At 46.0% G+C, this 17,253-nt stretch overlaps 1 protein-coding gene across 1 annotated transcript in view; it reads right to left on the minus strand.

The window, feature by feature from the left end:
• Positions 1–17,253, minus strand: part of LOC147020217 (mitochondrial 10-formyltetrahydrofolate dehydrogenase-like) — a 271,323-nt gene that overhangs the window by 200,123 nt on the left and 53,947 nt on the right. The window contains exon 5 of the mRNA XM_085893782.1: positions 7,440–7,541. Coding sequence (XP_085749908.1) covers positions 7,440–7,541 — 102 coding nt within the window. The remainder of the gene's footprint in view (positions 1–7,439; positions 7,542–17,253) is intronic.

The raw sequence follows: 17,253 nt of genomic DNA on the forward strand, positions 1-17,253 counted from the left end.
AGTCTCCGTGCCAGCTCAAGTGGCACACGCAATGAGCACAACGAATGGATAGATGAATGGTTGGACGCAAACACGGTGCACGGGCCGCCACTGCAGGCTCGTGTTGTAGCTGCCAACAGGGCAGTTCTCGCAGCTTGCAAACTGTTGCCTTGATCCTGGCGCACATGACAATGAACAGGGGGGGGGGCAAAGCAAAAATTGAACGGGGCTGGTGAACATGGGCAGTGGGCATGGCATGGCAAAGGCAGCAGGCAAACACAGCCCGCAGAAGAAGGCCGCTGCAGGCAAACACAGCCGGCAGATGAACTGGCCGGCACAGGCCTTGAAGAAAAAACAGCCAGCCGGCAGATGAAGTGGGCCGGCACAGGCCTTGCAGCAAAACAACAGCTGCCGATGAAGTTGGCCGGCACAGGCCTTGAAGAAAAACAGCCAGCCGGCAGATGAAGTGGGCCGGCACAGGCCTTGCAGTAACACAGCCAGCAGATGAAGCTGGCCAGCCTTTGCCGTTCAGGGTTGGTTGGTGGAGGGAGGGCGGTGGTGCTGGCCACTTGGAAGGCGGGCTCGGACCTACCTACCTGTCTCCCTCCCACCTATCGCCTTTGCCTGTCACTGTACATACCCACTCCCTTAATTTGTCAAACCCCAATTTAGCCCCAACTTATTTTTTTGTTGTTTTTATTTTTACTTCCCCACTATAAATCGTCCTTGTTCGGCTAACCTATCCTGTCACCTCGCCTACTCCCAACCCCTACGTTCCCTTCCCGGAGGGGAACAAGGGAGAGCTAACGTCCTGTGTCGAGGCCCAACGAAGCCTCAGAATGGCCTCCCCAGAGTTCGGCGATCTAACCCAAAGTGGGTCCAGCGGCCCACAACGAGAGCGAGGGGATGGATGGTGCGGAGGGGTACACTTCCTAATCTACCCTATCCATTTAACTGTTAAACTACCCCGGGGCTTTCAACAAGCGCCTCTCGCTTAAACTATTGGTTCTAACAACCCAGATTCCCGTCGCCTGTGTTGGTGTCATCACAATTTCGGGCCTCGCCCCCCAATTTTCTCTCCGTGCCCTCACACGGTCTCATGGCTGGGACACGTGGCTCCCTTTGGCAGGCATGACCCTCTGCCGATTCTCCCGCTATGGCACCCCCGGCCACTACACTGCCTCCGAGCCTACCAGCTCCCTAACACCGGGGAGTGCCCCCCATGGCACCTCCCCTGAAACGCACACGTGGCAGGCTGGCTTCCCGGGCCCCTTTCCGAGGGTCACCCTTGCCCACAACACTGCCCACGCGGCTAATGGTGCCCCGGGCCTCCGCACCAAGCAGACGCACCCGTGCCCACTACGCTATCCCGGCCCCCCATGGGCCCTTGGCCTACCGCGGCCGACTAGCCTGGTGCCCGGGGTACCCACTCAGCGATACTCACCTTTCGCAGCCACGCTCCCAAGCCGTCATCAGGGCTCCTGCACCCCTCCAAATGGGTTTCGAGCCTACATTCCCACCAACAGCAAAACGACCTCCATTTTTGTTAATTTGACTTACCCAGCTAACTCACTCTACACTGACCCCGGGGTCCCTTGGGCGGGAGTCACTCCTCCCCCCAATCACTCATCGCACCATGCATTCCCCATTCACTCCACACACACAGACCCGCTGGCCTCACTCACTCACTCACCAAGCACATGCCTCCACCTCATAACTCACCAACAACTCTTCAACACACTCACCGCTGAACTCTGCCATCCTTCTAACTACATCCCCGAACTAACTCGTGCTCCCACGTCGTCCCTTACACTAAAGCACGTTCCTTTTAACACTACGTAGCTAAACTACGTCAATTCTACACACTCAAAAGTCTGTCACTGTCTCCAAATAAATAATTTTTATTTCCCAACCTAAATCTGGCTACAATCCCTCTAACTAATCCATTCCACAGACTCCATGAGGACTTACCCCTGCCCCATGAAGTCGGTCTAGCTAAGCTAACCCTTCCCCCTAACTAGTTTCCATCCTGTGCCCAGGTCAAGGGGGTCTTCCACCCCTTGCCCAGGAATCCTGTGCACCCGAAAGTGAGGCTTGTTTTTTTTTTTTTTTTTTTTTTTTTACATGCGCAGCACCAGCGCGGCAACTCAGAGCTCGCGCACTTTGCACCTGCCCGTGACGTCATGCAGCTGCACGTGTACCTCGTCCCTCCTTGGACGGTACCATCCGGCCGGGATACCCCTCCTGCCGGATTCCAACCACACGTGCAGCCATGACGTCACCGTGCGCATAAAAAAAAAACACAAGCCCCACGTCTCGAGGGGTTCCCCACGCGAACACATGTGCTTTGCCCGTTGGAGCTTAACACACACGATCGCGTGGAGAACCCGTCCGGTCCAAATCCATTTACCTGCCTAAACTTTGTCCGTCCGCGGGATCGGCAAATCCACCGCGTGCGTTTCCGGACCGGGACTTCACTCTCGCAAGCGAGCACGTGACTGTCTCGTGCGTTGCACAGCACGGACCTCGTGCTCACTGCTGGGTGAACCCGGCACGGTCCCCGAAATAGCTACAGCCGCTACTCGGCTTTCTTTCCTTACATGTCGCCGTCGTCGCCATTCGACCCACGCACACCTGCGTGTTACGACGCACACACTCCACTCCATCACATTCACACCGGGAGACGCGGCTGCGTGCTCCCGCATGCCAACCGACATCTCCCTCACATACCGCTCTCTCACACACACGGTCTCCCCTGCACTCGGCCGTTCACTCACGCGTGCCTCACTACTCACACAAACCATACTACTTACACACGCGGGGGCACTCACCCGCGGTGCCTCATCCACACTCCGTGCCTCACTCACACACGCGGGGGCACTCACCCGCGGTGCCTCATCCACACTCCGTGCCTCACTCACACACGCGGGGGCACTCACCCGCGGTGCCTCACTCACACACGCGGGGGCACTCAACCGCGGTTCCTCATCCACACAGGCCGTTTCATCCACACACGGTGCCTCATCCACACACGGCGTGCTGGGAAGCACGTACTCCGGCACCATCGCCACCACACCACTCACACACGGGGTCGCTTCCACACACGGGGACGCACTCACACCTTGCACCACACACACCGGGACAACCACACTGGGGATTCGTGTCCCCACAAGAGTCTCCGGGGCCTCTATACCCCCCAAGCTCTCCGTGCACCTGTCCACAGCACCCGTCCCCTCAACCTCGCAAAGCACGACCGAACTCACCTGGTCGTGACTCGCCTCAAGGGGGCATACTCCCTCCCCTCGTTCCTGGAGGAGGCCATCCAGGTGCTCGCACCGGGTCCCTGCACGGTCCGCGAGCTCACCCCCATGATCCTCCACTACCTCCGTGTGTGTGCGCGTTTACTTACCCCGTCTTCATCGTGTTTATTGGTCTCTGCTTCTTTCTGGCGTCTTTCCCTTATCTTTATGTAGGTCAACCTTGCTTTCTCCTTAAGTCGCTCCCGTCCTTCCCTGTTTTTCACTCCTTGCTCTTTCACGATCTCCGCGTACCTCATCCTTGCTCTCCGTATTAATTGTTCTTTTCTCTCCCTCGCAATTACTTTCACCTCGTCTCTTGTCTCCCGAATTACTTTTTCCTTACCCGCCTCCACCGCGGGCCTGTCAGCCATTGCACCCCCCTCCAGCTCGTTTGCTCCCACACGTGGAGTCGCCATTCCCAGCTCCCTGGTCACGGCCTTCATGCCCGCCTGCAGGCATCGGCCCATGTTCTGCGTCTCCCCCCGAAGCTTTTTCATTTCTTTTTTCATTTCGTTTTTCATTCCGTTTATTGCTGTGTATTCGCATCCATCCTCGTTTTTACTTCATTTGTATTTGTATCCATCTTTTCGTTCATTTGTTGTGTATTCGCATCCATCCTTCCTGTCATTGCCGCCAGCATGGCGCATAGCTGGGCCATGTCGGATGCACTCAGCTGAGCCGTTTCGGCAAGGGTTGGGGAAGGGTTTTGGTGGAGAGGGGGGGGGGGAGGTGTCATACACCGCGGCCGCTGCCGCACCCATTTCGGGCTCTGGGTTCAGTTGGGCGAGTTTGTTTCCTGTACGGGCATTCCATCCTGGGCCATGGATCCTACACATTCTACATCCATTTCTAATACCCCCGGCTCCCGCTCGCCTTGAGACGCCATCTTGCTTCTCGTAAAGGGTTAATTAGGAATCGCTCGTAATTTGGAGGGAATCGGGGGTCGCTTCTCTCACCCCTGGACCGATTCCCGTGAATTTAGCTGGAGACAGGAGAGCCCGTTTTCCTGTTCTCCGATACCAGTGCCGCGAGGAGGGCGATGGATTTGTATCGCACGACCTGACACCAGTGTTACGGATTCGCGCCCGCCGGCGTGCTGACGGCCACGTAACTCGAATCGCGGCACGTCGCCCACCGGACGGACAATCCAGTCGTGACCCTCTCGGACTAACGCCAGGAACCAGTCACGGGTGGACCTTTCGGTCTCACCGCGATCGAGCCAATCAGCCCCCGCGTGGGATAGGGTTGCTCGCCAAATTCGACCTACCTAAGTACCCACACGGAGGGTAGACCGGGCGATCGCACCTCGCCGCAGGTCGACTTCGGACACGGGCCACTTAAGCGACCCGTTCCGTACTATCGGGATAACCGAGCGGTGTTATCGTCGGCCTCGACGGTTCGATTAATTATCGGGCGTATTCAGCCCACTACCAACCCTTTACGTGAAGCAAGATGAGGATTCAATGAAAGAAATGACGAAGCGAAGCTGGAAACAGTTCAACACAAAGCACATTTATTCGCGATGAACGGAAAGCACACATATTCAATTCCACCAAAAGCACATAGAAAAGGAAAAGAAACACAATGCAATTTTACACAAAAAGCAAATGCGACAATGCAGATCTAATACCGATTACGCGAGCACACGGCAACACTTATACAATTTTACTTCACAGACGGCGCCGACAACACATATCCAAAACCAAGAAAAAGAACAGAGAACCCTCAAGGATGAGGCGGGCCTGAGGCCGAGACCGGGTCGGGCCTACCCGTCTGGTGATGAGACGCGGAGCGGCGATGGTGCCTCAACTCCGCGGGCCTCGCGGACAGTGTCTGGTAGGGGGTGGGAAGGGGGCCCCCTTGGTCGCACTATCTCAGCGCGGGGGGAAACAGGAGGGGGTTGCTGATGCTCGGGGGAAAGGAGGATTTCTACTCTGCCTCGAGTCCCGCGACGAGCGTCTCCACCTCGACCAGGTCGCGCCGTCGGCCTCCCTGGTGTGCAGCTCCCGGCACGACACGAGCACCCCCTCGTCTGCCCTCGCCGCCTCTCCACAGCTCCGTCCCCTTCGCTCCGACTCCAACGCACACAACGACGATGACCAACTCCTTCTTGCTTCTTCTTCCCAACTCCACCGACTGCGAAGTCTTCCTCTCTTGACTGACGAACGCGGTCGCTTATATAAGCCCCGTGGCTTCGCTCTCTCATCTTTGACCCCCTGCCTTCGACCTTTCACCTCGCTCCCCATTGGCCCGAGAAAAAGTGGGCGTGAATGCATTTTGATCCATAAATTTGCATATAGCGATCGCCCTCCAACGCCCTGGAGGCGGGGCCAAATCGCCCCTCGCTCACCGATTGGACGGAACAAAAGTGGGCGCGTGTCGTTTTTGATCCGTTTTTGAAGCGGAAAATCCGTGGTTTTGTACACGCTGTTCGGCGCGCGCCCTGCACGAGTCCAACACCGGTACCCACAAGCGGCGCAAGAACGGTGGCGATGCGACGGTTGCGAGGTGTGACGTGAAGTGGCGCCGCGGTGGGTGGTTGATGTTGTGGTTGGTGGTGGTAACAATGGCGGTTGGTCCAAAATAAAGATAGTAAAAGAAAAACGGCTATCCTGAAGAGTCGCAGCATGCATGAATAACATTTATTCCCTCTAGACAACGGGTTTGGGCCTAACTACACATATACTTACCGAGATACCTCACCTAAGGGACCTGAATGGTGGTTTGCGAATTTGGTAACCACAACAATATATATATATATATATATATATATATACATACATATATATATATATATATATATATATATATATATATATATATATATACATACATATATATATATATATATCATACATATTCTCTGCATATACAAAACATAATATGCTGTGTTCTAAAAAGAGTGTCAGTTCTGCGAAAGCAGTTTCTTTTCTAGGTTTCCAACCATTCAGACACAGGAAGTCAGTGCAATTTGTTTATGGTGCCGGTGATAGCTCGTCTACTCTTTGCGAAGCACACTATGGTGTCTTTAACATCCACCGATTAATGTTCGCAGACGGGATGCCAAGTTTAACATCCATCCGAGTGGCGACACACACGTTGATGAATAACCCTACTTGAGCAACACCAGTATGGTAGTTTACAGTTGTGCTGAGATTCAAACCCATACTAAACAGCTCAGAGGCAAATGTGTGTACCTCGGTCACCCTGCCAGCCATGATATAAAACAGCAGTAAATAAATGAATCTTGAGCCATATTCTCACACTTGATGATACAGGCAGCATGGTACACATGACAAAGTCATCAGCTTAGCATCTTCTTTCATCAGGCTTTTCGTGAAAATGCAAGCTACATTAAGTATCGGTCTTTCAGCAAGGAATAAATTATTGTGTATCACGAAAATTGCATGATCCGTTTGGATCAAAATGAGGGAATTATATAATTCATAATGTACTTTATCTACTATAAATGGACGTGTGTGTGTGTGTGTGTGTGTGTGTGTGTGTGTGTGTGTGTGTGTGTGTGTGTGTGTGTGTGTGTGTGTGTGTGTGTTTGTGTGTGTGTGTGTGTGTGTGTGTGTGTGTGTGTGTGTGTGTGTGTGTTTTTAGCAACCGTCTCTATAAACATCATCATCACAAAGTGTGATGTGATAGCATATCAACCAATGTAAGGACATAATGTTTGGCATAATGTAAAATGCATTATTTACTGAAACAGGTGAAGGCAAAGAAAAATGATGATTTCACTATAATTCCTAGTTTGTTATATCATCAATTTTGGTTGATCAATTAAACCCATGTAGGAAGGTATGAATGATTGTAAAATACTGTAATTGCTGAATTTTTTAAATTGTGAAATAATTAGTATAGCCTTTTGGGGTTTATAATGGTCTTACAAACATACAAGTAAAAATAAGCCACAAAGCAAGAGATCCACTTCGTAAAAAATGTCATTGGATTCTGAAGATAAAAATTTGGAAAAAAGTTTGTTTGTTTTTCACTGAAGGAAGTCGACTTCATTAAACTCACTTTTTAAACATCTGCTGAGACACCTATAATCAAGTAATCTTACAGGAGAGATTTATAAAAGCCATCCCAAGTTTCACTGGACAAAAGGAAAAGATCAGTGACGGATGATGACGTGAGCAGTTTTCTTTTCACCTGTGCAATCTCTTTGCGCTGTATGCCTTCATATGTTGCTCCTTCCTTGGACTGTGGAATTATCGGTGCTTTGCCATCAGCAATAAGCTGTACAGCCTCCACCTGCAGAACATGGGCATAGGTGAAAAAAACTTTCATCCGATACAACACTCCTTTTATAATCAACCAGCACCAATTGGAAGCATGTATAGAAGAAGTATTTTTTTTAAAGATTCAAAATGAGTCATCTGGTGTTCTTGGATTTTATCCCACAGCATTAGATTCCCGTAATTAAATACTTTTGAAACTATACAGATGTCAAGAGAAAAATTCCGTGTTGTGAAAAGCTTGTTCAATAACGAGTTTGCATTGTTGAGAGAAGAAATTGAGGGACTCAAGTTTACAATCATTAAGTTACAAGCTAATGTTTTCAGTTATGTACTTTTCAAAGAAAGACTTTGACAAATGGGAATCAAATGCACAAGATCTACAATGAATAAGGATTTCAAAATTGCTAGCAATAACTTTAAAACTAAAATCAATGCCATTTCATAATTATTTGACCAGTGCAAAAATTCTGGAGCAGACGGTGCCATGGGGGAACCATGAGAGAGGGGCTGTCTCAGGTTCCTATCCGGACTCACTGGCATCTCAGGCCATCGCACATGAATAACTTCGTGTCATAGCGGGTCGCAAATCGACCACAAATGCCAATAACTCGACCACGTAACTTAGGGTCCTCCGTCTAACAAACCGTTTACCTAAGAGTAACCTGAACTCCTTACCGGGGAACGCGCCCTCTGTACATACTTGTGTTAACCAGATTACCTATTGGATGAGGTGCAGCTGAGCAGAACTGCAAAGTACGTACCAGCTACGAAACAAATCCTTGGGGAATAACGTCTCGTCTAAGCTATGGTGTGGACCATGCTGAACCGATGAAGGAAAAAGACAAAAACTAACTGGGATCATTTCTAAACAGCACATTTATTTACAACCAGAATGCAAGGAAAGTTATGTGGCACAGTAAATGGGGTTTATTGCAATGTACAGCAGGGAAAGCAAGGAATTTGTGGGGTGTGGCAAAAGGCAAGCAATCGTACAAAAGCAGACAAAGAGCAGAGTTATCCCGTTATATCTTCTATTGTCTTAACTTAAGCTAGGACAGGTGCCGTCACACACACACACACACACACACACACACACACACACACACACACACACACACACACACACACACACACACACACACACACACACACACACACACCACACACACACAAAAACCCAAGGAAAATTAGATAGCCCAGAGAGAAAGAAAGCAGTTGAGGGTAAACGACCTCTCAATACCTGGTGTGGTTGGCAGACCAATGCAAACCCAGAACACTTAGGGAGAGGGAGGTGGGAGGAATACTGGGTGTATATAAGATGTGGGAGTGGGAGGTATGGTGTAGTGCAATGTCGGGGGTGCGGTGTCTTCCGAGAGAAAGATGTGAATGCGAGTGTTAATTTCACTCCTTCACGTTCTGCCATTAAAAGAACAGTTGGGCTTCACCCGCATGGCTGCTCTTGTGTGTGTCCACAGTCGATGAGAGAGAGAGAGTGAGACAGAGACAGAGACAGAGACAGAGACAGAGACAGAGACAGAGAGAGATGGCTGAAAAAGATGCATAAGAAGAGAGTCCCTATCCTATCTGTGTAAGAATCCACTTCTGTAAATGTCTGTGCCTAATGAGGATCACTCGAACAGAGCGGCCCGACCTTATGACAGTGGTGTGCGACCCCCCCCCCAACCCCCACACCCCGGGACTTGCGGCGCCGGTTGCTCTACACTGATAATTCACTGACTGCATGCTTGCCGATCCCATCTAACTCCGCGTTCCTTCTGCAGTAGCAGCCGATAGCCCCGAGCACGAAAGGTGAGCAGCAGCAGCGACCAGAGAGCAGGGCGAACAGGGATGAACTCGAGCAGGCGAGCAGAGAAACTGAACAGGGCCCACAAGCAGACTGACTGACTCAGAGAGGCTGATAAAGAGAAGACAGAAGAGCAGAACGCAGAAAGATAACTGGCTTCACTCTGCCATGTTTGTGGGACCGGACCAAGGCAGGGGCTGAGAACCAGATTACAATGAGCTGCAAGCAAAATTCCACTCCTTTATTGGGCCACAATAGCCGTATCCATGGCCCACCAGGCCTCGGAGATGAAAAATGGACCAGTTACTCATCAACATTGACACGGGTCGGATCTCCATGTTTTACATGGGGCTGCAGTCTTCGGACGTTTTCTGGCCACGAACATGTGCTGACGTTCATTCCACCATGGAATGAAAGCAAAATCCTTGTGCTACCCATAGATCCCTTCACCAACCGCAGCACACGTTCGCCCCTCACGTGATGCCTTAAAACAGCTCGATCCACATTCCCTCCGGATCCCTTGATGCTTCGGTGCAGATTTGGCGACCATGGGGCAGTTGTGATTGTCACAAGAGCAACCTGCTCTAAAACTTTCATAGTGAGAGATGATGGCAATGTGGTATTAGTAGCGAGTGATTGCCACGTGGCGTCCATGTTGAGGGCCGAGTGCCACATGGCGTTCGTAGTGAAATGGGTGAATAAAAGTTACGAGTTAGCATGGGTTGTGGTGGAGATATTTTTCCCAGTTGTATGAAGGGGTTATGGTGACCATGGTAAGGTTTGGTGAGCGGAGTGAAGTCTGAGGTGAGGTGGCATTTGGAAATTGGCACGCATATTTGAATGGAGAATGGGCACACAAACTCCAAAGGAACGATGTACTGTGCATTGACGGCAGGAAGAGGACGTAGCGTGAACATGCTGGAGGCGCTCGTAGCGCGTTTCTCATTCTTATTTGCGTGGTGTATGTGCTTACTTGCATGGTTCGTGTAACGGAAGGGAAAAGGTCAAAGGTTAAAGTGATGATGTATGACATAGAAAAGACATAACTGCAAGAGATCCACGCAACACATCTTTCCCCTTTTTCGCCACTTGACATATGGAAGGGACTAACTAAGACAAATACTATTGAAATAACTGCCTTGGGATCACTGTATGATGTGTGCCATTGTCTTGGAGGCATGCGGTTTTACAGAACCGCAACAATACTTTGCTGTAAAACATTTCTTTATTGTCAACTGACATTTACAGCATATTGCTCAATGATCAAAATCATTATTGTTGGGAAGGAAACTCATATATTTATGCTTACAGTGCTCTAAGGCTAATAGAGAATTTAGAGATTTTAAATTCCATAAAAGCGAATTTATCGTAATGTATAACGAAATCGTTCCCAAATTTATACTTTACGTTATTTTTAACCAACAAGGAGTTTTAAGATGCAACTCACTTGGTCAACCAACAAGGCAAACATAAATACAAAGGAGCTTTTCAAAGAACTCAGACATAAAGTGGTGGAGAAGCACCGCTCAGGAGAGGGTTATAAGAAGAGTTCAGTCACTCATCCCTTTGAGTATGGTGAAATCCATCAGTAAGAAGTAGAAGACATATCATACCACCCAGACTCTAACCAAGATCAGGTCACCCATCCAAACTCAGCAGCCGGTCAAACAGGAAACTGGTGTCACTGTAAATCCAACAATGACTTTGAAAGATCTGCAAGGATCCATGTCAGAGATGGGGGTCAGTGTTCATCAATCAACAATATCCCATTCCCTTCACAAAGCTGGCCATGGTGGACAGGTGGCAAGAAAGAAGCCATTACTGAACAAGGCGCATCTAAAAGCTCGTATGGAGTGTGTTTAAAAAAAATTAAAAAGCATCTTCATGATACTGCAGGCATGTGAAGAAAGGTTTTGTGGTCAGACGAAACAAAAATTGAACTTTTTGGTCTAAATTCAAAGTGTTACGTCTGACGCGAGACTAACACTGCAAATCACCCGGTCAACACCTTCCCTACTGTCTCGCATGATGGTGGCATCATCATGTTATGGGGCTGCTTTTCATCAGCAAGGATTGGCAAGCTTGTCAGGATAGAAGGGACAACAGATGGTGCAATGTACAGGAGAATTCTTGGAGAAAACCTGCTTGAGTCAGCCATGAATCTGAAACCGAATAAGAGATTCACATTTCAGCAGGACAATGATACAAAGCACGAAGGTAAAGCCACACTGGAGGGGCTGAATACGAAGAAAATAAATGTTCTTGAGTGGCTTAGTCCAAGTCCTGACTTGAACACAATTGAACATTTATGATGAGACTTGAAGATTGGAGTCCATCAACGTTCCCCATCAAACTTGGCAGAACGAGAGCAATTTTCACGTGAAGAATGGGCAAAGATTTCATCTCACTGTGTAAAGCTGGTAGAGACCGACACCTACCCAAAAAGACTCAAAACAGTCATTGCTGCAAAAGGTGCTTCCACCAAGTACTGACCTAAGCAGCTGAATACTTTAACAACCAGTGAATTTTGATTTGTATCTGTTTTTTGCAGGTATTTCTGGCATGTAACCCCCTTCAACTATAACAGTGTTTAATTAGATCTCTTCAGTTATAAGTTCAAAAGTTCATTTGGAAAAATTGTTTCTACTTAAATCGTAATTCATCTAAGTATGGCATTATTGGTAGGGGGTGAATACTTTTGTGGGATGCCGTATCTTGGAGCTGATACAATTTGAGTCTTCTTCAAAAAGCTGCTTTGTAAGTTTGTTACATTTGATGCCATCAAACAGGTAGATGATATCACAAAGGTGGACTTTGAGAACACTACAAACCACCTTGATGGCTCCAGTCACAGCTCGAACAGCAACAAAGCAGAAGCTGGAAAAAAAACTTATTGATGAATGTGGCATCTGTGTTGCTAATGAAATGAAGTTCTGTTCGATAAAGAAGTGAGAGCATTTTATGTGAAAGCCATGCTTTTCAGGCCTTCAAGAAATTGCCATTTAATGATAGTGTCCTCAACTATACAAGATTTTTCAATGATGAAAGGAAAGAGTATACACGTGACTCAGTAGAATTTTTCAATGAAAAGTACTCAGACTTGGTTCAGTTTACACCTGCACAGATGGATAAGCTGCAAGAGGAATTTGTAGACTACCAACCTCTTGAAAAGCATAATAGTGTATGAGGAAGGGGCAGAAGAAGAAGAGAAACAATATCACAGAATGAATACGACATTTGGGGTTAAGTTTCAGATGTTAAGAACTGATGCTTCATACAGATTCAACTAGAACGGGCACTCAGTAGAGCGCATACCTTCGCCAACGCTACATTTTGCCCCCCCCCCCCAGAAACCGTTGATTGTGAGGGTATTTAATCCCATACCACATCTGCCATCTCATATGTGTTATGATGGCTTAAAAACAATAAATTTCCTGTGTCATATCGTATATCACAAGATTGGGCATTGAATTCACAACATTTTGGCATTGGTTGCATGCAATTTGGATAAAAATCGACCACACTCTGGCAAAATGATGATTTTGACCTTTACATGACCTCGACCTTTGTACTCTTCATTTTGTAATTGGTATTAGAGTGTGGGGAATAGAACAGTCAACATTTTGGTGTTGGTTTCATGCAAATCGGATAAGAATTGACCGTGTTATGACTAAAACCGCACATTTTGCAATGTCGTGACCCCCCCTTACCTTTGACTCCCAACCGCTAATAAGGGTTATTACGTCATTGTGTTATGTCACACATCACAATATGGGGTCATTGAATTCTGAACATTTTGGCATTAGTTGCATGCAAATTGGATACAAATTGACCGCGCTATGGTAAAAAGACGATTTTGACCTTTTCATGACCTTGACCTTTGACCCGATCACTCCCAAAATTTAATCAAATCGTCCTCGGATAATAACCAATCATCCCACCAAATTTGCTGCGATTCAGTTCAATACTTTTGGAGTTATGCGAATAACAAACAAACAAACAAACAAACACACATATTCACAAATAAATAAATAAATACACAGCGATCGAAACATAACCTTCGCAACAAAGTTTGCGAAGGTAACTATCTGTTAAAAGTAGCTAAATTTATTCCTATTATCCCACATGGAAATGTTGGATAGGAGAGCATGTTCAGCCTCATCGAACAGAATAAGACAACAACCCAATCACTTCACACAAATATCCATTTTTTTTAATGGAGTCACCCTAAACAAGGCATAAAGGCACTCTAGGTGAGGGGCGAAGAAAGAAAAAGAAGAGGAGGAAAAACTGGCAAAATCTTCACCTAGTCCTAAAACAAGAAAACCTCTTCGCAGGACCACTGTGCAGGAGGGGGTAACTCGGCCAGGTGGAAAAATAAATTTTCCAACCTCCTTGGGGATTTTTTTTCGGACACACCATCTCCTTACTGGATGGCCATTGGCTCCCGAAGGGAGCTCATCCACCCTTTATCAGGTGTTGTTTTTCATCCTGGTAGGGTATCACGGTCACCCTCCTCACGAGTAAAGCCAGTGAGGGGTGTTGGTTTAGTTGCCAACAGCCCAACCATGTGGCACGAAGCACTGGGTTACATTTTACCAGTGGCAATCCCAAAATACTGACCTGACTCAGTGTTCGTAGCCAAAGGCAGAGCCAGATTTCCAGTCACGAATGTTATTATATTTCATCCAGTGCACTGTCATCTATTATGCAAGTAAAACTGGCGAGCAAGGTTTCACGTGTTGTATGGGAACCTCCAAAGGAAGTTGAAGTCAGAAAATAAGGCAAAAAAGGAGTTAAAGACTGTTTACAACAAGTAGATCAATTATAATTATTTGTAATTGCACAATATTTTGTTTTTATTAAATCTAACCTATAGCTTGACATCACTTATCTATATTTACTAAAACTCATCTTTTAGACATATGTATGTATGTATGTATATATATATATATATATATATATATATATATATATATATATATATATATATATATATATATATATATATATATATGTATGTATGTTCCCGAAATATTGCCAAAATGGTACACGACAGCGGAAAATGTTTAGGGCCACCTTACTCACAATTCTCCTGTGGTGTGCAGTATCAAGTTTCGATCAAATCGGTCAACAAAAAATTTTATTAAAAAAATAAAATCCCGATTCAGTCAAGTACTCTTTGGGAGAATTTGATCAATGCAAACAACCTCAGTGGTATAGTTCGCTGAAGCTATCTTTTTCTTTTCCTGAAATGATTTATTTTTAAAATCTCAAACATTTAGTATAGACAAAGAACGATCTATTTTTAAGCATAAAATAAACATCACCATTTTGATCTAATACTTCCGTGTTCATTAATAAATAAAATTGTGTTTCGAAGATTACGCACAATAATTTCTTTGACTTTCTTTTCTCCTTTTTTTCACATTGACACACAATATCAAGTTTCGTTCAAATCGGGAAAAGGAAAAAAAAATTCAAAATCAAAAACCGATTCAATCAAGTACTCTTCAGGATTATTTGATCAATGCAAACAACCTCAGCAGTATAGTTCACTGGAGCTATCTTATTTATTATTCTTTTTTTTTTAAACGATTATTTTTTTCAACTGCTGTCACAACAGGAACCAAACGGGTTCATGGGTCGTCTAGTAGGCCTATAAAAACACCGTCCTGCATTTCCTTGGTTATTTATCAAGCCTGATAGATTACTAATGGTTAACTATTATAAGTACTTCAGTCCCATCCAAAGACAATATTTTTATCACACTTATTACAAGGCATAAAGCAGGACAAAAATAAATTTCTGGTTAATAATTGTGAGAAACACCACGGTCTTTGGTATATTATCGTAAACATGGAATAATTAATGTAGAATCTTTTAACAGCATAAAAGCATTTTCTTGGAAAACAAATGACTGGATCAGTGTTGTAATCATCAGAGTTGATCAGCGTTCCTTCGGCACAGCACAACCAAGTCTCAATATTTTTTTTACCTTGACAGGTTGGCAAGCCTTGTCTGACAGTCATTGCTTCTATCATTTTTCTTCTCTTTCTTTCTCAATTTATCTCCACTTCCTGATAATCCCTGCCCACCCCCCCCCCCACCCCTCCACCCCCCTCCACACCAACCTACCATAATAAAATGTATGGCACTGAGCATATATCAGTAATGTTCTATAAGCATTTGTAAACCTTCATGCACCCTATTTGCAAAAGGGTGAATCGACTGCTCAAATTGTTGCTTCTTTACGTGAGATTGCGGTTAATTGCGAGTTTAGAAATCTCTCTCATGAAATGATATGAGATCAGCTCATGGAAAAACCTTTAAAACTCACATATGTGAACGTTTCCTTTTGGAACCTGAGTTTACACTGTAGAAAACCCTGGTAATGGCAGGACAAATTGAAATAGCTGTGGTGGAAGCGAAAGCAATTACATACAGCATGCCAATGTCTTTTCAGGCTTTAAATACCATACCAGCACATCCCAGAGGAAAGCAATATGCCATAACTAGGAACACGTCAAATTAACTAGCAAAACCAACATTTTCACAGGCCCAACAGGCACAACACCAAGAGAATACATCCTCCCGAGATGGATCTGCAATGGATTTAGCCAATTCACCAAAATGCCCTGCAGAAGATGTAAATTGCAAACAGTGTGACAAAACTGGACATTTGTCACAGTAAAGAGCACAAATACCAAGTGCGTGAAGTTACTGTACCAGATGTGACTGTTTTAAGCATAAACCCACTTGCTTCTGAACAAATTAGAGGGAAACTATTTTGTGGCCTTCTTCTTTGGACAGGTGTGCTCATCCAAATTACTGGTAGACACATGTTCAGACATTTCAGTACTTCCAGTCTACCTACGTGGGGTATTTCAAGAGTGCACTTCTTACAGAAACAAAATTACATTTGGTGACTCACCTGCAAAAATCGATCACTGTGCTTGGTTGTCTTAATGTACAAGTGACACAACCATTTTTCTGTACCTGCTGACTTCTTCTTTGTACCTTCTGGAACACCTATACTTTGCATGGACCTTTTCACTGCTCTCAAACTGAATAGTGTCAACAGATGTGTTGCTCCTGCATCAATGCCAAACACCTTTGTTTATCAAACATCAACTTGATGGACATCTAATCCTAACTCCATTGAAACTCTAGGCGATGCAAAAGGATTTGTACACAGAGTAAAGACAAGGCCAGATGTGATGCCAATCCAGCAGAGGCTTCACCACTTACCTTTTTCTGTATGTGATGCTGTGTCACAAGAATTGAAAACACAGGAAAAGGCAGGCACGATTGAGAAAATCAACTCTTTTGAATGGGTTTCCCCTATCGTCATTACGCAAAAGAAAACAGGAGGGATACGACTGTGCATGGATCTTCCTGAGCCCAATAAGTCGATCGCAAAAGACAGCCATCGACTCCCACCTATTGAGGAGGTCTTTGCAGAACTCTGTGGAGCAAGAATGTTCTCAAATCTTGATCTTCGGAGTGCACATCATCAAGTGCTCTTGCATGAGAAAAACATCTCTTACGGCTTTCATCACACACAATGGACTTTTCCACAATTGCCTTGTACCTAATGGTCTTGCTTATGCTCCGAGTGCATTACAGCGAATGATGCCACATATCTTATCTGGACAGGAGGGCATCCAGTGTTGCTTAGATGGCATCTAATCATTCTAACCACTGACTCAAAGACTGACCGACTCACTCACTCACTCACCGACATTAAAGATCGGTACCCTCCGGCTGATAAAGAAAGCTGCCATACCAATGGACATTGAAGCCGATACACCAGCAAAAAAAAAAATAATCACAGAACTGTCGGAAAGCATCTGAGTAGATCCGAAAATTTTTTTCATCCGAAAGCATCCGAAAATAGAAACAAATGAAAAAAAAATCA

The sequence above is a fragment of the Eptatretus burgeri genome, chromosome 9, assembly GCF_056783735.1.
Source record: "Eptatretus burgeri isolate ZD-2024b chromosome 9, Ebu_testis_v1, whole genome shotgun sequence".
NCBI classification, from domain to species: Eukaryota; Metazoa; Chordata; class Myxini; order Myxiniformes; family Myxinidae; genus Eptatretus; species Eptatretus burgeri.